The sequence below is a fragment of the Rhododendron vialii genome, chromosome 4a (assembly GCF_030253575.1).
Source record: "Rhododendron vialii isolate Sample 1 chromosome 4a, ASM3025357v1".
NCBI lineage: Eukaryota > Viridiplantae > Streptophyta > Magnoliopsida > Ericales > Ericaceae > Rhododendron > Rhododendron vialii.
Window position 1 is genome coordinate 5,029,718 of NC_080560.1, and position 20,717 is coordinate 5,050,434.

General features: G+C 38.1%; 1 protein-coding gene across 3 annotated transcripts; it reads left to right on the forward strand.

Annotated features, from left to right (window-relative positions):
* Positions 1–252: 252 nt before the first annotated feature.
* LOC131321576 (putative callose synthase 8) lies at positions 253–20,270 on the forward strand. Of its 3 annotated transcripts, XM_058352451.1 has the most exons (41): positions 253–830; positions 2,339–2,439; positions 3,470–3,600; positions 3,711–3,792; positions 3,890–4,000; positions 4,075–4,194; positions 4,314–4,406; positions 4,487–4,578; positions 4,772–4,898; positions 5,503–5,640; positions 5,732–5,808; positions 5,924–6,080; positions 6,569–6,694; positions 6,783–6,900; positions 7,787–8,115; positions 8,984–9,036; positions 9,133–9,193; positions 9,343–9,424; positions 9,521–9,570; positions 9,780–9,866; positions 9,930–10,058; positions 10,150–10,244; positions 10,324–10,408; positions 10,493–10,653; positions 11,683–11,806; positions 12,206–12,300; positions 12,381–12,519; positions 12,790–12,941; positions 13,485–13,591; positions 13,677–13,799; positions 13,912–13,980; positions 14,144–14,312; positions 14,416–14,533; positions 15,250–15,369; positions 15,446–15,561; positions 16,470–16,553; positions 16,850–16,962; positions 17,051–17,280; positions 17,809–18,657; positions 19,477–19,662; positions 19,857–20,270. In XM_058352451.1, the coding sequence occupies exons 1-41, from the start codon at positions 575–577 to the stop codon at positions 20,085–20,087; spliced, it is 5,886 nt and encodes a 1,961-aa protein (XP_058208434.1). In that variant the 5' UTR covers positions 253–574; the 3' UTR covers positions 20,088–20,270. The 3 variants fall into 3 exon arrangements, with proteins under 3 accessions (XP_058208434.1, XP_058208435.1, XP_058208436.1); XM_058352452.1 differs by lacking the exons at positions 19,477–19,662; positions 19,857–20,270 and having other exon boundaries at positions 17,051–17,216; positions 17,809–18,002; XM_058352453.1 differs by lacking the exons at positions 16,850–16,962; positions 17,051–17,280; positions 19,477–19,662; positions 19,857–20,270 and having other exon boundaries at positions 17,809–18,002.
* The last annotated feature ends 447 nt before the right edge of the window (positions 20,271–20,717 follow it).

Sequence of the window (20,717 nt, forward strand, 5' to 3'; positions counted from 1 at the left end):
TGACAAAGCTCGCTCAACTCGTTTGCAGCCTTAGTAAGAACTAATGAATTCCCAAATTACTCTCTTGTGACACGACCTCAAAAAATAAACTTTGATAAAATTATGTGGGGAGCAAATCCATTAACGGGCTAACCCTGGCCGGACTACCCTCTCTAGTATTATTCATCGCTTTCCTAAACAAACTTCTATACTAATAGCTCCCGCCGGTCCACTCCTTCAAAAGAAGCCATCAACGTCCCTTTTCAAACCCCAACAGTCCAAAACCCATCTCTCTCTCTCTCTCTCTCTCTCTCTCTCTCTCTCTCTCTCTCTCTCTTCTCACTTCCTTCTCCTCGTCGATCACAACACAAAAAGCTACCAGACCAAACTCCATCAAAAAGCAAAAGCAAAAGCTCTCTCTCTCACACACCCCCCCACTTTCCATGCAAACGATTAGAAAAAAGCTTTCCCAAAAGCAAAAAATCACATTGAAAACGAAAACAATGAATATGCATATAAGATCCCATGTTCAGTCTCCTACCCACATTCACTATTCCCCTCCTCTCTCAACTCCTTTGGTTTCTGAGGAGAAACGATGTCCAAAGAAATCGTTGTTGCAGAGCCCACAGGTGAAGGTTGCAGCAGCAGCGGTAATAACAGTCACAACAGAAGAGAGTATACCAGTCGGAACGCTAGACCATTTACAAGATCAATCACTTGGGGCCGTGATGATCCTGAGCCCGAGCCATTCGACAGCGAGAAGTTGCCGGTGTCTTTAGTTTCGGAGATTCAGAGGTTCCTTAGGGTTTCCAATTTGATCGAAACTGAGGAGCCTCGTGTTGCCTATCTTTGTAAGCCCTTTTTGTTGTTGTTCTTGTTGTTGTTGTATAGGTGGTTAAAATTAGAATCAATCTAGGATCATAGCGTGTAAACTAGCCCAGACACCAAAAATTATCAAATAAATAAATAAATTTGAGTCAATCCACTAGGGTGGCTCAACAATTTAAGGTTGTCACTGGGACGAACGGGATAGCTTGTTGGCCGTGGCAGGAGCAGGATTTGTAGTTAGCAGGGCCTTGATCACATGTGGAACCTTAATAACAAAACATGGATGTCATAAGTCCATATTGCTACTTGATAAGTTTGATGCTGGGTATAAACAATCTTTCCGTATAGCTCGTGGCAGTGGCAGGATTGTTAGATAGCGGGGACTTGCTTGATCACATGTATTCCCACATTAATAGCAAAACTTAAATTCTTTAAGTGGATATTGGTACTTCATAATTTTGATTTTGTGTATATACACTACGACCACTCATATTATTCGCATGACCAAAATATGGTTGATTGTTTTAGAGGTTTTTTTGTCACGCATATATAGGAATTTTAGGCATTTTTTCCCGCCCATAGTACTTGCATGGGCTAATCCGATGGAATTTTTCCAAACTAATAATGTCAAAAACTAGTATAATTTGTGGGAATATTTGAAATTGTGTTGGGCCAGGCCCTTGTGTCCGCTCCTGCTTGTGGGTGTTTGCACCTATCTGGTTGGTAGGTCCTGCTTGCCAAAAAGGCTTTTGCACTGGATTTGAGGAAGTTTGGATTGATTGGTTGATAGATTGCTCTAAGATAAGGAAATTGGATGATTCAAATTGTTTCTCATGTGTACGTAACTCAACCAAGCTCCGTGTCTCAATCAATTGGGGTTGTCAGAGCGACTAGAATTAGACGCTTTTTCGCCATTCTGCTCTGTAAACAACCATATAATTCGTTGAAATTACTAAATTCATATATCTTAGAAACTTATCATTGTTAATTCTATGCCTTTCCCTCCTTAGCATTGCCATTAGCAGTAATCTTATTGCCATTGCTTCGACTGGTATCCGATGTATGTTATCAAACCAGCTTAATCTATTCTACATTATCTTCTGTTGGTGCTTACCCTAATGATTCACGAATTTTTCGCTTCTAATCCTTTCTTTACTTTTGTCACGTATAGTAGTGCTGTATGTGAATTGTAATATATGGTTATTGATTGTGCAAAGGTTTGTTTTCCACAGTTTTGCTTTGTTTTGTTTCTTTCTTTTTTTTGTTTTTTAATTCTAGCTTTGGGGATTGAAAAACAAATATCTGTTGGCGATGAAAAATGGAGAGAGGCAAAAGAGAATGAAGTGTAAAGCAAGAATGGTAGAGTATTCTATGTTCCAACAGGTTCGTTTAGAACGAAACAGGGCATGAGAGTAGTGGGTGGTGATAATTGGTCATGGGATGGCATGGTATTCTGCCATGCAGCATTGTGGTTTTAGCATTCACCTAAAGGGTGGTATAATGGTAATTTTTTGATGGGTTTTGTGGGCAGGCCGCTTTCATGCTTTTGAAGTAGCACATAATTTGGATCGGAACTCAAATGGACGGGGAGTGCGGCAATTCAAAACTTCTCTTCTCCAGCGACTTGAACAGGTAGTTACTTGATATTAGTCCTCATAGATAAGCCTAACGGAGATGTTCTTCGCAAATTTCTACTTGAAGTTGCTTTAAAGGGGAATATAAATATGCCCAAAAGCTGCTGGTAATGATACCTTACCATCCTCTGGGAACAGATTAATGAATGACCTTCTTTGTACCCTTGATCTTGTTGCATATAAGGAATGTTTTCGGTTTCATGATAAAACCTTTTCAACGACAACCAGATTTCGATTAGTGGTAAGGCTCAGCTTGGTTTTAAATAATGGCCGATATGTAACATAATGGCCAATAGGTAAGGTTCACCATGGTGCATATTGGAAAACAACCGATAATCAACGTTACAAGGGCCTTTACATCAACAAAGCCTGCGGAAGAACTTTTCTCTCCCATTTCTTCCTTTCTCAGACCGACGGCTTTGTTCTACAATATGTATTTGGTGTCTTTGGGAGGTGTTGCTTCTTCATGTGGAAAAGCTTCACTTTCTGTTTTGTATAGATAATTTATTCCAGTACCATTTCTAGTTCATTAGATAGTGTCATTCTCACACCCTAGAAAGTATCAATATTTGTTGCCTTAAAGCACGATTCCTAATTAAATCTTTACTCATAAACTACTTGTACGAGTCAAATATTGGTTAACAACCTTTAAAAGCATCATTCAATTTGTTATGAATAAGGTTAGAAGTTAGAACTTGTGTTTCTATTGCTTTTTTAGCATTTGCGAATGGAAGAAAAAAAATTCATTGGTGTGGTGTCCGATTCGTGTTATACATTCACTGATGTTCTAGATATCCCTTGCCTGCGACTGCGACCATTACGCTGATGGTTATCATGTTTAAAACCATTTCACGCGAAGTTGATACGAAAACCATTTCCCTTATCTATGTTTAGATAATAAAAAAAAATTGTTTGTCAGCCTATACATATGTATCCCATCTGCAGTATGGGGAACAACTACCGAGATCTCTTTTCAATCAGTCTCTGCATATCAGATTCATGCTTTGCTCCTGCTTTGGTTATTACAGGATGAAGAACTTACTATCTTAAGAAGGAAGGAAAAGAGTGATTTACGTGAACTCAAACGTGTTGATCATGAGTATGAAGACTACATTATCAAACATGGTGCAGAGTCTGCAGACTGTAATCCTAGAAACAGGCAATATACTCTTTCTTTAAATCATGGCGTGTTTCTCTCAATCTCAAGTGCATGGAGTACCTATAGTTTCTGCCATTGGAAAATTGAACACTTAATTCTCCTTTTGACAGAGAAAAGTTGATTAAGGCACGGGCTATTGCTTCTGTTCTCTGTGAAGTATTGAATACAGTTTACAAAGTGGCGGGTTCCAAGGTATCTTCTTTTTCTTTGGTTAATTTTCTTTTCCCAATTCCTCGTTCTTATGATTTTTGGATAATTTAGTTTTCTCTTCTTTTTATCTACTCACCAGGCCCTCGTTGATAGGGACAGCATCAACGACAAGTCCGCATTGTTTGTGCCATATAATATCCTTCCCCTTGATGAAGGAGGTGTTCATCAACCAATAATGCAGCTCCCTGAGGTCTAATGTCAATAAACTGTTGAGTCCCCATTGAACGGAATTGAGTTTGTTGATGATCTAATAAAATGGTACAGATTAAAGCTGCTGCTGTTGCTATCCACAACATTCATCATTTACCTTTTGTGGAGGATTTTCGGAAACAAGTGGCTTGCATGGATTTATTTGATTGGCTCCAATTTTGTTTTGGATTCCAGGTAATACAGGCAACATTTCCCTCCCCACTAGATTTGTTGTTTCTATTGTTCGCAAATTTTCTTTCTTTCTTTTAGACAATAAATAGCAAAAGTTATTTGTATTGAATGTGTCATCGCAGAAAGGAAACGTTGCCAACCAGAGGGAGCATCTGATGTTACTGCTGGCTAACATCCATGTTCGAGAAAGTGCTAAGAAAACGAATATGTTAAAGGTACTTATGAAATTTCATCTTAACCTTTTGCTTTAAATGGTTTGTTTTGTAAAGTTGATACCTGAATGCATTTATCTCAGTCAGGGGATGAAGCTGTCAACATAATGATGAAGAAATTTTTCAAGAACTATACTAACTGGTGCAAATTTTTGGGAAGAAAGAGCAACATTCGGCAAGATATCTAATACTCATATCCCCTCCTAGTGAGACGTATCTTCTGTTCTATTTTTTGAGCAAATCATGCATTCTCCCACTCTCTTTTTTTTTATTCTTCCTCCTAATCGAACGATTTTTCATATACTTATTATGTTTTCATTTTTTTTTTCACAGTTTTTTATTTTTCCTTTTGCTTTATTCTTCTGTAGATTGCCATACCTGAAAGAGGAGGCCCAACAACATAAGCTTCTGTATCTAGGGCTTTATCTTCTCATATGGGGGGAAGCTTCAAACTTGCGATTTATGCCAGAGTGCCTCTGTTATATTTTTCACCATGTAAGTTGCCATTCTGTTGCTATTAGTTGTTCCTCATAACTTTCTACACAATTGTGGAAATCCCAGACGTGTTTATGCGTCTTAAAATCACCAAGCAGGTGTATTGTTTGGTGCAATTTGATGGACTCGGTAATCCACATTAAATAATGGGGAAGATCCTTTTTCTCAAGATTTGTCTTTTGCATCATTCGCCAAGGAGGCAAGGACCAATATTGTCTTCGAAGGGTGGGAGAATGTGGTCTCTTCTGGTTTCTAGGACCAACATAGATGATTGAAAGATGGAAGGCTTGTGCTCTTGATGAAATTATTAGTGGTTTTTTTTTTTGTACCATTAAACGAGTGCATTTGGATATGTCTTCTTGTGCGAGGTCTAGGAACTACAAACATTTCTACCTGTGTCAGACCTCCAACATTCCTCGAAGATTTTAGCTGTGGCCCATTCAAAAGCTTAATACTTCTACTTAGCCCCTCCAAAGTCTGAATGATTTACTTAAGCCATCCAAAATCTATATAAACACAATTTGGAACCCTCCTTTTGAGATATTCCGGGGTCCACCAGTGCTATTCATACCATTTTGAATTTTGTTGGTGTTTTCTATTTCAGATGGCATATGAGCTGCATGGTATGTTGATTGGTGCTGTTAGCATGACTACAGGAGAAAAGGTCATGCCAGCATATGGAGGAGGCTCTGAGTCTTTTCTTAACAGCGTAGTTACCCCAATCTACAAGGTTATACTTGAGGTACTTCAAGCTTCGAACTACAGCCCATTTGTGTATCTTTCATTTTTTTTAATCTAACTTAAATCCTATACTTTGCCATCAATCATCCAAGGAAGCTATGAAGAGCAAAAATGGGACAGCTGATTATTCTACATGGAGAAACTATGATGATTTGAACGAATACTTCTGGTTAGATTTCTACTTCTGGGAACATGTTCAGCTCTGCATTTAGGGCTTCTGGTTAGTTATCTTCTAAGTAAGGAATCGTTTTCAAGATGTTTCTTTGTGTCATATGCATTTGCAGGTCTCCTGATTGTTTTGAAATAGGATGGCCCATGCGTCTGGACCATAATTTCTTCTTTGTACAAAAGTTGACTGATCCGAAGTTCAGAAACGGTCAGAGATCAGTTAAGGATATTCAGGAAAAGAAGAATGAACAAAATTTAGATGAAGCAGTAGAGGTGTGTGCTTTTTAACTTTAATTATGCATGCCTTTTTGGCAGGTTTATACTGACTTGCTTATCTGTATATGTGTTGTATGTACATGCCATGTAGATACCTGGACCTCCTCGTTTTGGAGCATTAATATGTTGTCCGTGTTTGTACGAATGCATTGAATTTCCCAACATTCCATAGCCATCAGCTACATCTCTTCCCCCCTCCCCCCCTGCAATTGCTAAGTATAAGGTTAAGTTTTGGGGTCATCCTATTTCACTTTTGCTGCGGTTTTAGTGCCCAACAGGGAATAAATCACTGACAGTTTGGTGGTTGAAACCAGAAACCATATCATATAGTTTCCACTCACAAGTTTATTCCTGCTGAACTAGAGTCTACTCAGACACTTTAATCAGTCACACACTCCTGCAAACACCAAGGCATGCCACATGATTTTGTTTTCTCATATCTCATTGCTACAAAATGTTTAGTCCAATCTTTTTTGTATTTTCAGGCTATGACCGATGGAGAGAAGGTGCAAAAATGGTTAGGAAAGACAAATTTTGTAGAGGTTCGATCATTTTGGCAGATTTTTAGGAGCTTTGATAGGATGTGGAGCTTTTTAATCCTCTCCCTTCAGGTGCCTGAAATAGCCAAAAAATATTCAGCTACTTATTGTATTTTCTAAAGTTTGGCTCACTGCTAAGTGGTTTTCTGCTGCTTCCTAGGCAATGATAATAATGGCATCTCATGAACTGGAATCACCATTCCAAGTGTTTGATGCAACAATTCTTGAGGACGTTATGAGCATCTTTATTACATTGGCGATTCTTAAACTCATACAAGGTCTGCTATTGTATACAGCTTGAGCATTTTTTTTACTTGCAAATGCAATATTATGTGAGTTGTTGTCCAATACGATAAAGCATCTGTATAAACTAAGTAAAGCATTTGGTATGATAACATAATCCTTACAAGACGAGATATTTTCAAGTAATAACAGTAACAAATAAATGTACTTTACAAAAAAGGAAACTTTTTCAAGAGTCCTTGATGAACTACAGCACAGATCTATGGTACATCGACAATCATAAATTGTAAGATTCGTCTATTTCTCATTTCTCATGTTTAAGACACGAGGAATTCATAAAAATAGCTATTTTCCACACATGTGACAAAGGATTTGTTGTGCAATATATGATTTGCTTATAGGTTTGTTAACAGAGTGGAGCTTCAGTAGTGTTACTAGGGAATGCACCTTAGCCGTTGGGGTGTCCCCTAAGTGACAGTAATATGGGAGTTTTATTCTTATTTAGGAGTTCAAGCTCAAGTACGAAAGCTCTGAGAGAACTTTGTGTTGAAGAGGGGAATGTACTTTTGATGTAGGGGACACTGACATCTCATCAATAGAAGGTTATGTAACATGGAAGACGCCAGAGTCCGAATGCTCCCCCTACTGTTCCGGTCCATGTGACGATGTGTTCCGGCCAGTAGAATATTTGTCTTTACTCTGAAGATTTTAGGTGTTTCTTTAGCATTAATGTGAACACTATGCATACAAGCGCTTGAGAAACATGCTTGTTGTGGATTGAACTTTCAGTTCTTTAGAAAGCTATTGTTAAGTTGAACGATGTTTTCCAAGTATTTAGCAGGCAGTTTCCTTACTGACCTCCTGTCATAAGGTTGAGCTTGGGAGTATCCACTGTTGACTAAGAAGTGTCTATATTGACAGCTATTCTTGACATAGCCTTTACTTGGAAAGCTAGTTGCTCGATGGACTCCTCTCAAATTCTAAAGCATGGGCTCAAGGTTGCGGCTGCGGTGATATGGATTATTGTTCTTCCTGTATGTTATGCTGGCTCTAGAAGAAAATATACTTGTTACTCTACAGCATATGGCACTTGGCTTGGAGAATGGTGTTACTCCCCTTATATGGTTGCAGTTGCATTTTACTTGATGACCAATGCAATACATATGGTTCTTTTTCTTGTACCCGCAGTGGGCAGATACATTGAGACGTCAAATTTCCGTATATGTGCTATTTTGTCTTGGTGGACTCAGGTAAGATTCAACCTCTATGTCACTTTACATTTCCAATTTTTTCAGATCAACATGTGTCTCAGATTTTAAGCTATGTTTTATTTCGAGCCTGGCACATCAAAAGGTCATAATTTGCACTTAACAGTAGTAAACTATTCTTTTCCATAGAACTATTAACTAGACCTCGGCATTATTTGGACCCAATAATTCAAGGCAGCATCAGTGCAGATCAATCAACTCGATCATGTGGAGATACTGGATAGCAGTCGACAAATTTGCAGTTGCATTTGTTTTTACCATTGTGATCAACTTGACGTAAAGGCAGATAATAATGGTCTATGCACACATTTTATAAGCTATATTTTTCTCAATGTTTCTGCCTGCTGGTCTAGCCGTTTGCATGGATTGTAATGCGTTTATTACCAATTCAGCAAGGTGTCTTATTATATACACTATACAGTTAATGAGCCATTGATAAGGTTGAGATTGCTATCTAAGAAACCAGTTTCGAATGCACACATTTTATCTTAATTTGCAACTCTGTAGATTGGATAATTGGAAAAATCCTTGCGATCTCAACATTATCTCTTCCACGCAATGAACTGTTTCAATCCGCAATTCTCTTTGCCTTGGTCATATGAAACTACTACCAATCCTATGAATTAGTTCCCCTTATAGCGTGATGCATAAGACGAAGTTTGTTCTTTTTATGTAGCCGAAGCCCTTGTTTCGAGTTCCTAGCATGTATCTCTGGTACTTCTGTTGAATCAGAGTTATCTCTGCCATGGCTATACAATTCCCGTTTGTAGTCAGCTGTTCATGTTTGCTTCTTCTTAATTGGTATTATAAACTACTTTTTTTCTTAGTTTTTGCTCTTTTCATGGTTTAGCCTAGGTTGTATGTTGGACGAGGAATGCAAGAAAGCCAATACTCCCAACTTAAGTATTTCCTTCATCCCTGCCATAAATATTTCTTTTGATTATTCTTGCTTCGGAGTGTGGAACCCTATTGAGGTGCATATGCTCTCTTTACTTGTAGGTATACAGTGTTTTGGGTGCTGTTATTGTTAAGCAAGTTCTCCTTTAGCTACAACTTTGAGGTAATTACATTGCGATTCCTTCTCACCACTCAGCAGGAGGAGTTATTCGTTCCCAGAATTAAATTGTTGTCTCTTTTGATGATATTATTCAAAAGGAACATTTGCATAAACCTGGTTTATATTCTTGGTTCCCAATGACAAATATGCAGATAAAACCACTTATTGCACCAACAAGGCAAATCATGAAAATTGGGGTTAAAAATTATGACTGGCATGAGCTTTTCCCAAAAGGTAATATCAATTTCATTCTTTTCCACATGCACAAGAAATTGGAATATCTTTATCGTTCTTGGTATATCTAACTTGAAGTGTCTTAGCTCAATTCAGTCCAGAGTAATGCTGGTGCAATCGCGGCTATTTGGGCTCCCATAATTCTTGTGAGTTTTCTAAATATGTCTCCTAATCAATCCTATGCAGCTTTAAATTTTGAACTTACAGTATGAGCTGGTCTTAACTTTGTTTCAATATCTGGCGTATTTCCACCCATACAGTAGAAAATAATAGTGAGAATCTTCTGATAATCAAACTTTGCACTAGTGGAGTATTTAACTAATCCGAGCATACATAATCATTCGGTATTCTTCAGGTATATTTTATGGACGCACAGATATGGTATTCTGTTTTCTGTGCGATATTTGGCTGTTTTTATGGGATCTTGCATCATCTTGGAGAGGTATGCCATCTCGCTTCTCTTTTAAGCAATATGAAAGTCGCCTCACCCATCTGTTTCATATAGATTCGGACATTAGGCATGATGAGAAGCAGATTCCAGTCCTTGCCTTCTGCATTCAATACTTGCCTTGTCCCACCCCCATCAAATAAAGGCAACAAGCGAAGCCGTCTCTTCCGACAGAGGTTTCTGAAGGTATTATGTGCATTTCAATTTTATGATGTGTGGCTAACTGTTTGGCCTGTTGTATGGCTCTCCTGCAATTATTGTTTGGATCTTATTTTAGGCATCTGAAACGGAGAAGAATAGTATTGTTAAGTTTGTGCTGGTATGGAACCAAATTATCAGCAGCTTTCGGGAAGAAGACTTGATAAGCAACAGGTATTGTCTTCTCTCAAAAACAGTTCTTCATTCCCAAATGCTAGTTGGAATCTAGTAAGTTTTTGTATATTGACAACAGGGAGATGGATTTGATGAAAATACCTGTGTCATCGGAACTTTTTTCTGGCGTTGTTCAGTGGCCTGTTTTCCTTCTAGCAAATAAGGTGTGCTGCGTGTGTGTAACCTTTTGCAAATCAGTGCTATTGTTGTGATTAATCTGAATGTGTGCCGTCTCCTATGCTTGACAGTTCACAACAGCATTGAGCATTGCAAGAGATTTTGTTGGGAAGGATAAAAATCTTTATAGACAGATTAGAAAAGATAATGACATGTATTGTGCAGTAAAGGAGTGCTATGAATCTCTGAAGTATATCCTTGAGATGCTTGTCGTTGGTGATCTGGAGAGAAGGTAGTGAAACTAACCTTTCGTCTGTGTTCAATTGGAATTTTTCTTTTGAATTTGAAGAACTGCCTCATGTAAAAGCTGAAGCTATTTTGGGTATGGGCTCACCAATATGAATCATGCTCTCACAACCTCCCTTATGATTGAGCCCCTCATGCATGTACCGGGACAGACTAACACAAAAATTCATCATGGCATGGTACACAAGCATGTACGCAATGGAGTGCACATAAAAAATCATGCTGAGGAACTAACACATACAAAGAGACTTTAACCCAAGACCTCATAGCTGAAGGTCCACAATATGTTAACTACCTAGTACCCACTACCCACTAATCTAAGGTTATTTTTGGTTTGATGGAATGGGAAGTCGGATAGAATGGTTATTTCTATGGAATGTCTACTCAGTTCACTAAAAATTGAAGGAATAGCCATTCCACATGGAATTATTATTCATTCAAATAAAGGAATTGAAAAGTAAAGAATTACAATTCCATTCCACCATCCATATCTGGATTGTTAATGTCACTCACAAAATTACTAATACCGGTCCAAATTTTACTATTGTCACTCCAAATTTGCTATTGCCACTGCAGATTTTACTAATGTCACTGCAAAATTTGCTATTGGCACTCCAAATTTTACTAATGCCACTCCCAAAATTGCTATTGCCACTCCAAATTCCATTCCATTGAGATGTGATTCTAGCATACCAAAAACAGGAATTGGAATGCGACTTCCATTTTTGCTATGGATTCCTAGCCACAACCACACATGGGAATGAGAATGATTATTCCAGTCTCAATTCTTCCAATTCCATTCCATTCTTAATTCCATTACAATTTACATTATATTCCATCCAACCAAACGCGCCTAAAAGTTGTAGAAAGTCTGTATGTCAGCCCAAAAGTGTATGGTAAGCTCTCTTACAGCTTATGTGGTATGATGTCTTCTAACGGCTAATGCACAATACTGTACCTGCTATGTACTTCAAGCTTCTAACATGCTTTTTAATTTTTTGGTATGGGTTTTCAGGGTTATTACAGAGTTAATTGATGAGATTGAGGAAATCATTGGAAGATCAAGCCTTCTTGAAAATTTCAAGATGAGTGAACTACCAGCTCTACAAGCTACATGTATCGAGTTAGTAGAACTGCTGGTAACTGTTGCAAAATCTTAGTTTATTGTTGAGTAGATACTGTTAGATAGCTTGATATATGTAGATGGGTCACTGCCTAATAGCTAATGCTTTTTGGGAAAATTGGTGAGCTGTGGTATTTTGGGAATCTTTGGTTCAAGTCTCCATTTTTAGTGGTTTCCCATTTACATTATGCCTCTCTTCATCATGGTTGCACCTCCACGTGGAAGATATGGTTCCATGCGAGAGAGGGTGTTGAATAGCTTGATATGTATATACACACATATAGGGTTGGGCACTCTAGCCTACCTCCTATAAGCTTAAATTTTTGGGAAGTTTTTGGGATAATCTGTATTCTAAGTGTTGCTTATACTTTTCTGCATGTTTTTCACTTTTTTGATGCCGTATTCCACATTTAAGGTTGAGGGAAATGAAGACCATCATAGTAAAGTTGTGAAAGCGCTCCAAGATATGTTTGAGCTTGTGACAGACAATATGATGTTAAATGGTTCCAGGTTTGATCAGTTCAGGACATATCCCCTTTCCCAGAGCATTTTTTTTATTCCATTTACTAAATTATTTTCGGTTGATGAAGGGTATTGGATTCACTTCACTCCGAACAAGAAATAGAGGATGACGAAATTGAATTTTTCAGCCACATTGAACCACAGTTATTTGCATCAAAGGATTCGATCCATTTCCCATTGCCAGATAGCGGGCTTCTGAATGAGCGGGTGATTCTTTTTACGGATCTTCATGCTATTTCCCTTTTAGACTTTAAACTACACGTGCTCGCGTTAGGGGCTTGGTTTGATATTGGGTCAAAATAATGAATCTAGATTGGAGCTCTTACAGGCCATTGTGTTATGATACCTGCTATTAGATAAGGCACACATGTGCTTATTATGTATATATGCCCTCAAGCATTTGCATGCCTAAGACATGTTCATAGATTCTTGCAATGCATAATACATGTAATAAAGCTGTCAATATTTGGATGGCAGATCAAGCGTTTTCTGTTGCTGCTTACTGTCAAAGATACAGCTATGGACCTACCCTCAAATTTAGAAGCTCGGAGACGGATTTCTTTTTTTGCAACATCTCTCTATATGGATATCCCTTGTGCTCCCAAAGTGCGTAACATGTTGTCATTCAGGTACAAGTATTTTTCTTGCGCTCCAATATGATACAACTCATGCTTTAAATTGTGGTTCGAAAGGATATGCTTGTATAGATAATATGAGAATAATGTTCAAGTAGTTTTAGATGAGAGCAAATTCCTTGCCAGCACTAAATGTTCAATAAAACATAGTGTATTGTTTATCAAATTAGTATTGGCGAAATACATTAGGAGCATTATTAAGAATTTTTTAAGTACTTTTCCGTGACAGGTTGTATGGAAGTTTGGAGCTACTAAGATCTCCATTAGTATCACTATAGGTGCAATTACTACTTTCAACTATAAAATGCATATAAGTTCCCTACCTTTAATCAGTTTCACATCTTGATGCTGGCAATACTTGCATAAAGATGATATGCTGATTCCTAGATTTCATTCTTGTGGAGAGGAGAGGATATCCTACTAAGTTTGCTCAACCACTCTATTCTATATGGCATTGGTACGTTTTTCTTTGTAGAAAGCTGACTCAAACCCAATTGCCCTGAACTCCTGACCCAGTGGGTTGTCTTTTGTTTACAGTGTTTTGACTCCGCATTTCAAGGAAGAAGTTAAATTTTCTGCAAAAGAACTTCATTCAAGCCAAGAAGAGGTTTCCATCAGCTTTTATATGCAAAAGATATATCCAGGTTGCCCAGGAAAAATGACTAAGCCAAAACTGGTTTTTTTTATTACTAGCTCTTGACTGTTTCCATCTCTCATATTTTTTCTCAGATGAGTGGAAAAACTTTTTAGAACGTAAGGGGAGGAAAAATTCTGAGGGACTGGATGTTGAAATTAATGATGAAGATCTCAGGAATTGGGCTTCTTTTCGAGGGCAAACTTTGAGCAGAACAGGTGTGTGACAAGCATCCAGTATGTTCTTAATGTTGCTGGTGATTGATAACTATTAGGAAAATGGTTGTCCTCTAAATATACCTTCACGTTTTGTGTTCTTTGCCCTCAACAGTTCGAGGAATGATGTACTACAAGAAAGCCTTAAAGTTACAAGCTTTTCTCGACATGGCTGAAGATGAAGGTTTGTTCCGAAATTCCACTATTTGGAGCTTCTAACATTTCTTGTGGTATTCAACTGTCCTTTTGACGACTAAAGCTCCATCGAGGGCCTATTAACAAGGCTAGAGAGGACTAATTCATTTGGCTGTTTTCTGTGTCACATGGCCCAAAATGCTAAAATCCAGATATTCTTGAAGGCTATGAAGCCATTGAAAGGGGGAATGACACGTTATCAGCTCAACTAGATGCACTAGCAGATATGAAATTTACATATGTCATCTCGTGTCAAAGGTTTGGATCACATAAAGCAGCTGGAGATCCCCTAGCCCAAGACATACTTGACTTAATGATAAGGTATTCCTTTGCTGACAAAAAATGATGAGAGAGAGAGAGAGCGATGTGCAGTCTATGAATTTTAAAAGCTTCGGGATGTTAATCTTCGAGTTGTTGTTTGAAGGTACCCATCTCTCCGTGTAGCTTATGTGGAGGAGAAAGAAGATATTGTGGCAAATAAGCCTCGGCCTCAGAAGGTTTACTCATCCATATTGGTTAAAGCTGTCAATGGTTTTGACCAGGTAGTGGATTAATGCAACGTATTACTGAAGTCAACTTAGTTGATTATTACGCAGATTAAGGAAAGTCAGGTCCATTATGCTAGATAGGCTTCATAGGACCTAGACATTCAATTGATAGAGAATCCTTGTTCTGCAGCCTAAAGAATTCAAGAAAGAATGAGTAATAACATGATTGCATGATTCCACAATTGAGTGGAAATACTGTGGAATAAATCTTAGGGATTGATTAGATGAAGCTTCACGAGTTCAAGTGTATCTTTCTTTCTCGATTTCAATTGTAATATTTTGGTAGTCCTGATCTCTTGATGAAATATACTGGCAAAAGCTATAGGTTAAATTGCTTGGTTGCTGATTCATGCTTTTCCTTTTTATATCCATCTTTGGTTACTCATAGCAATAGTAGATGTTTAAAGTAAGATGCATGTGCTCTCTGAAGTCTAAGCGTTCATACTTCTTCAATCCAAAGCAGAATTTAGATTGTTGATCTAAATGGGGGGAAATTGATGCCTTCTAATTCTTCAAACATAGGCTGTTTTCTCGATCAAATTTGCAGGAGTAGTGGCAAAAACCAGGGAAAGTGTTAAAAGGTTCTGCTTAAGTGAGTTTTGCTCAGAGATATGATTAAATATTAAATCAAGAATGGCTGGCACTTTTCATTTGATGTTCGAAATTATTTTTCATGCTTGTATGTGTTTTAACTGTTATAATACTTATAGGAAATATATCGCATAAAGCTTCCTGGTCCACCAAATATCGGAGAGGGGAAACCTGAAAATCAAAATCATGCCATCATTTTCACACGCGGTGAAGCTCTTCAGGCAATTGATATGAATCAAGTATGCTCAATTCCAACTCCTGAAAGATGGGTTTTATGTGTTTTCTTGTTATATGCTTAGTATACCTGTCATGCAGGATAATTACATGGAAGAAGCTCTCAAAGTTAGAAATGTATTACAAGAATTTCTAAAGCACCATGGAAAGCGGCCTCCGACTATTCTTGGCTTGAGAGAACACATATTCACGGGAAGGTTAGATGGTGATACCCACGTATGATTAGCACATCACTCACCTTCATGATAGAAGAACTGCTGAAGAATTTATCAGAATTTCTTGTAAACAACAATGCGTAGGGAACCTTTAAAACAACTTTCTAGTCCTTTCTCAGTTGACATGTGTTAGAGCTTGTCACACATTGGTTAATTATAACCTTCAAAACAAGAATATGAGCCTGGGCAGCCTCTCCACCCATTGCCAATTGGTTTTGAGTTGGATGCTTTAACATTGTATCAAAGCTGGGCTTTCGGAGCCTTTTGGACAAGACTCTCTTGGTTGATTACCCTGTTTTTGTGCATTAAGTGCACTTATTTCGTTATGAGCCCTATGTTATGGATCCGTTGTTTACCCCTCCATGTGCTGGTAAGGGAGCATGTGCGGGGGAGTGTTAGAGCTTGTCCCAAATTGGTTAATTATAACCTCCAAAACTAGAATATGAGCTTGAGCGGCCTCTCCACTCATTGCCAATTGGTTTTGAGCTGGTTGCTTTAACATGTATGCTTCGGAAAATGAAGGAAAGCTCTCAAGGACGAATCAGGTTAATCAGGCTAATTATGTTCTAATTATGGTTTATGATAGATCAACCTTTCGTAGCAAGCTTGCAGGTTTATGGAAGCTTGAGTATCATCAACTCTAAAGAAAAGATAAAACAAAATAAAGGTCAGTAATAGAGCAATGAAATATGGATTATTCATTGTATAACCTAGGAATTAGATTAATCTAGCACTTGGACAGAAGCCTGCACCTCTATTTGTAGCAGACTCCATGTAAGATATACCGGACTCCATGCAAAAGTAGATTGGAAACTTTTTGTTTGTAAGAAGTTTACTTGCTGTTTTGGAACTCAAAAGACAAAAGAATCTTACTTTGTCTCATATTGCAGTGTTTCTTCGTTAGCGTGGTTCATGTCTTATCAGGAGACCAGTTTTGTCACCATTGGTCAAAGGCTTCTAGCAAATCCTCTCAGGTATCAGATCCCTTGTGTTGTTTGTTTTATGTTACTTTGCACAAAATTCAAAAGGGCTTTGACTTTATAGCTCTCCATCTAGCTGACAGGATGAGTCTTCGCAACTGTAGACAATGATCATGTGATTTGACAATGTTGTAGTTGGTTACATGTTAACAGTTACACAATCCCTGTATAGTTATACTACTACGTGTAATGTTGAAGCTGCTTATTGTAATTTTTTACACTTAACTGATCTACATGTATGTGTTAATGCTTTGTCAGTTAACCTTGCATCCCATATGTTTGACATTCAGGGTTCGTTTCCATTATGGGCATCCAGATTTTTTTGATAGGGTGTTTCACCTAACAAGAGGTGGCATAAGCAAAGCATCTAAAACAATAAACCTGAGTGAAGATGTTTTTGCAGGTAAGAACTGATTAATAAAGTTATTGCTGATTTCAAACAATGTTTCTGGGTCCAATGTGAAACGACATACAATCTTGATATATTACAGGATTTAATTCTACTTTACGAAGAGGATATATCACCTATCAGGAATATATACAAGTTGGCAAAGGTCGTGATGTAGGCCTTAACCAGATTTCGAAGTTTGAAGCCAAAGTGACGAATGGAAACAGTGAACAAACTCTAAGCCGGGACATATACCGCCTCGGACGTCGGTTCGATTTCTTTCGGATGCTATCCTGTTACTACACAACTGTTGGGTTTTACTTTAATAGCCTGGTAATTTGTTTGAATCCGGGAGATTATCTTGCACATAAATTGAATTCGGTCTCTAGGCCTGCCCTCTCTAATGCCATTCGGCTTTGATTTGGGGGCATGGTTCCATGGCAAAACAGGTATAGGGGGGCCACTGTTTTAGTGGTATTTTGAGAACAGCCACTTTGTGCATATTGCCAAAGGTTAGGTCTGTCTCCAATCCTCCCCTTCCCATACCCCCAATGATTGGGGACTACATGGGTTCTGTTGTTGTTGTTGTTTTTGTTGTAGTACTGTGTGAATGTGAAGGCATCTAGTTATATATCCTTATGTGACTACGGTTTCAGCTGAATTGCCAAAAACCAAACTAGAAAACCTCTCTTTATTTTTAGTCAGTATCAGGTTTATATCCTGCTTTTACTTTACTGTAAACTCGAATTAAAGAATGATTATAAGTTTCAAAGATGGTTTTGATGAGTATTAACTTCGTAGTTTGATTTACGGGCAAATTCTGCAGTTTACCAGGTTGCCGTGTATTTTCTGTCTTTGCAGATATCAATTGTTGCAATTTATATATTCCTGTACGGGCAGCTATACCTAGTTCTCAGTGGTTTGGAGAAAGCACTCCTCCTTGAGGCTAGAATGCACAATTTACCATCATTGGAAACTGCTCTGGGCTCCCAATCATTTATACAACTAGGACTCTTAACAGGCTTACCTATGGTAATGGAGATTGGACTTGAGAGAGGATTTCTTAATGCCATCAAAGACTTTGTCCTCATGCAATTACAGCTGGCTGCTGTTTTCTTCACTTTCTCCCTCGGAACAAAAGCTCACTATTATGGTCGAACAATTCTTCATGGGGGTGCCAAATATAGGCCAACAGGGCGTAAGGTTGTGGTGTTTCACGCCAGCTTTACCGAGAACTACAGATTATATTCAAGAAGCCACTTTGTGAAAGGATTTGAGCTGCTGCTTCTGTTGGTTGTTTATGATCTGTTTAGGCGGTCCTACCAAAACAACATGGCATATGTTTTGATCACATATTCAATCTGGTTCATGTCATTGACGTGGTTGTTTGCCCCCTTTCTCTTTAATCCATCTGGATTCCACTGGGGTAAGATAGTGGACGATTGGAAAGAGTGGAACAAGTGGATCAAACAGCAGGGTGGAATAGGAATTCGACAAGATAAGAGCTGGCAGTCTTGGTGGAATGATGAACAAGCCCATCTTCGTCATTCTGGGCTGGGCTCGAGGTTGATCGAAATACTGCTATCTCTGCGATTTTTCATTTACCAATATGGTCTTGTCTACCACCTTGATATATCTGGGACAAGCAAAAATTTCATAGTTTATGTGCTCTCATGGGTGGTCATCGTTGCAATTTTTCTGTTAGTCAAGGTAAAGTCTCTTTCCTGCATCTTTTCATTGGAAAAAGGGTATTCATCAAAATCTTACATCCTTTACATTTGCTATTAGGGACGGAGCTAGGATTTATACAAAGGGGAGGCCGAAACTTGGAACACAGAGTTCCATATATTCACGTGGTTGCTGAATCTTTAAGTTTTCCTTAAATATAGTTTGAAATTTAAGCATGAATCTAAGGAATCATGTTACCCAAGAAAAATATTGCCACTTTCTATTCATATTCGGCAAAACATACATATACACATAAAAGGGAGCACTACATAGCCACTTTTTATTTTATTTTTTAAAGTTTGGAGGGGCCGATATAGTACATTATAGATTATTAATGTATAGTATAGACTATATATTGAGCAATTCTATCTTAGACGAGTCTCAGAGAATAAGGTCATGGATTGCTGTCAAGAAATTAACCTAAGGCTTGTTCGGCAGAATTGTGTCCATTGTAGTAGGGAAATTGTCAGTAAATAAAAGGGTTCCGGGCTTTTAACAAGACCGCTGAAAGTATTTCTGATGAACTTTGATGTTTTGTACAGAGTTCATTCACTTGATTCCACGTAGACACACGTTTATTGTTTTTCCCTTCCTCATATACTGATTTGGAATTACCACAAGAAGTTACCAAGAATTCTGAACCTACGAGGACCTTTAGATATAGCCTTCAAATGTCAACATTGATACCTACTACACCATTGCAAAGTTCATTAAATTAGCTTGCCTTTTCGGATCATTACTTGTACACTTTAGAGATTGTGATGCATTTAGTAATCTTTGTGATCTTACCACACAATACAGGCAGTGAACATAGGGAGGCAACTACTCAGTGCTAATTACCACCTCACGTTCAGGCTATTCAAAGCGTTTCTCTTCATTGGTGTTCTTGCTACCATAATCGTTCTCTCCCGCATCTGTGAACTCTCTTTGAAAGACCTGATTGTGTGCTGTCTAGCATTTTTCCCAACAGGATGGGGTTTGATCTTGGTAAGCTTAGTCAAATAAATATTTCCCTCGTATTTATTTTTCCGTTTGAATTGAATACCACGTAAAATAATTGTTATACATAACCTGAGCTTTTTACCGTCTTATCATGGCTTAGTGGTATGGTCATGATTGGTTCCACGTTCGAACTGAATCATATCTAACCGCGCAAGCTGATGTTTTTGGTTTGTTTTCAGGTTTCGCAAGCCGTGAGGCCAAAGATAGAGGAGACGGGATTGTGGGATTTCACTCAGGTGTTTGCTCAAGCATATGATTATGGTATGGGCGTTGTTCTTTTCACACCCGTAGCTTCTTTGGCATGGCTCCCAATCATCTCAGCTTTCCAGACTCGTTTCCTTTTCAACGAGGCTTTCAGTCGAAGATTGCAAATTCAACAAATTCTTGCCGGAAAGCAGAAGAAAACATAGATTCCCGTACAGCAGAGATCATGTATATATGGTTTTTCCCCCCGTAAATGGTCAAATTGTTGCCCTCATTCATTTGTGATACACCAGAAATAGCACGAGCAGATACATGAGTGAGTGATTCTTATAGTTGACAGCACAGAATTACAAGTTCAATAAAGTAAATAAAATGTGCTTTGTTGTACAGATGACCCCCCTCTCGAAAACATCAACTCCTTGGTCATATAACCAAACATTACGCTGGACATGAAGGATTTACAAAATTATGAAATTCAAGAAATTATATGGAATATATTGACAATGGAAATGGTCACTATAAGTCCTACAACTATGTATCTTTTGCTAAACCAAAAGGATGAAGAAGGGATGATCGGACGTTATGTAAGTACTTTATTTGGGCATGATTATAAGGACTCCAGACTTACCGCATAGCTCAAAAGGAATCAATCCCTCCACAAATTTTTACCGTCCTGTAAGTGCAAGTAGACACGATATCTAATTCAGAGTACTACTACTGCAAACAGATTTGACTCTGTAAGAAATAGTGAACTGTCTCATCCCGAAATTAAAAAGAACGAACACTCAAGTCTAACTATTTTGTTAATTAGTCCACTCTCGATTTTTTTATTTTTA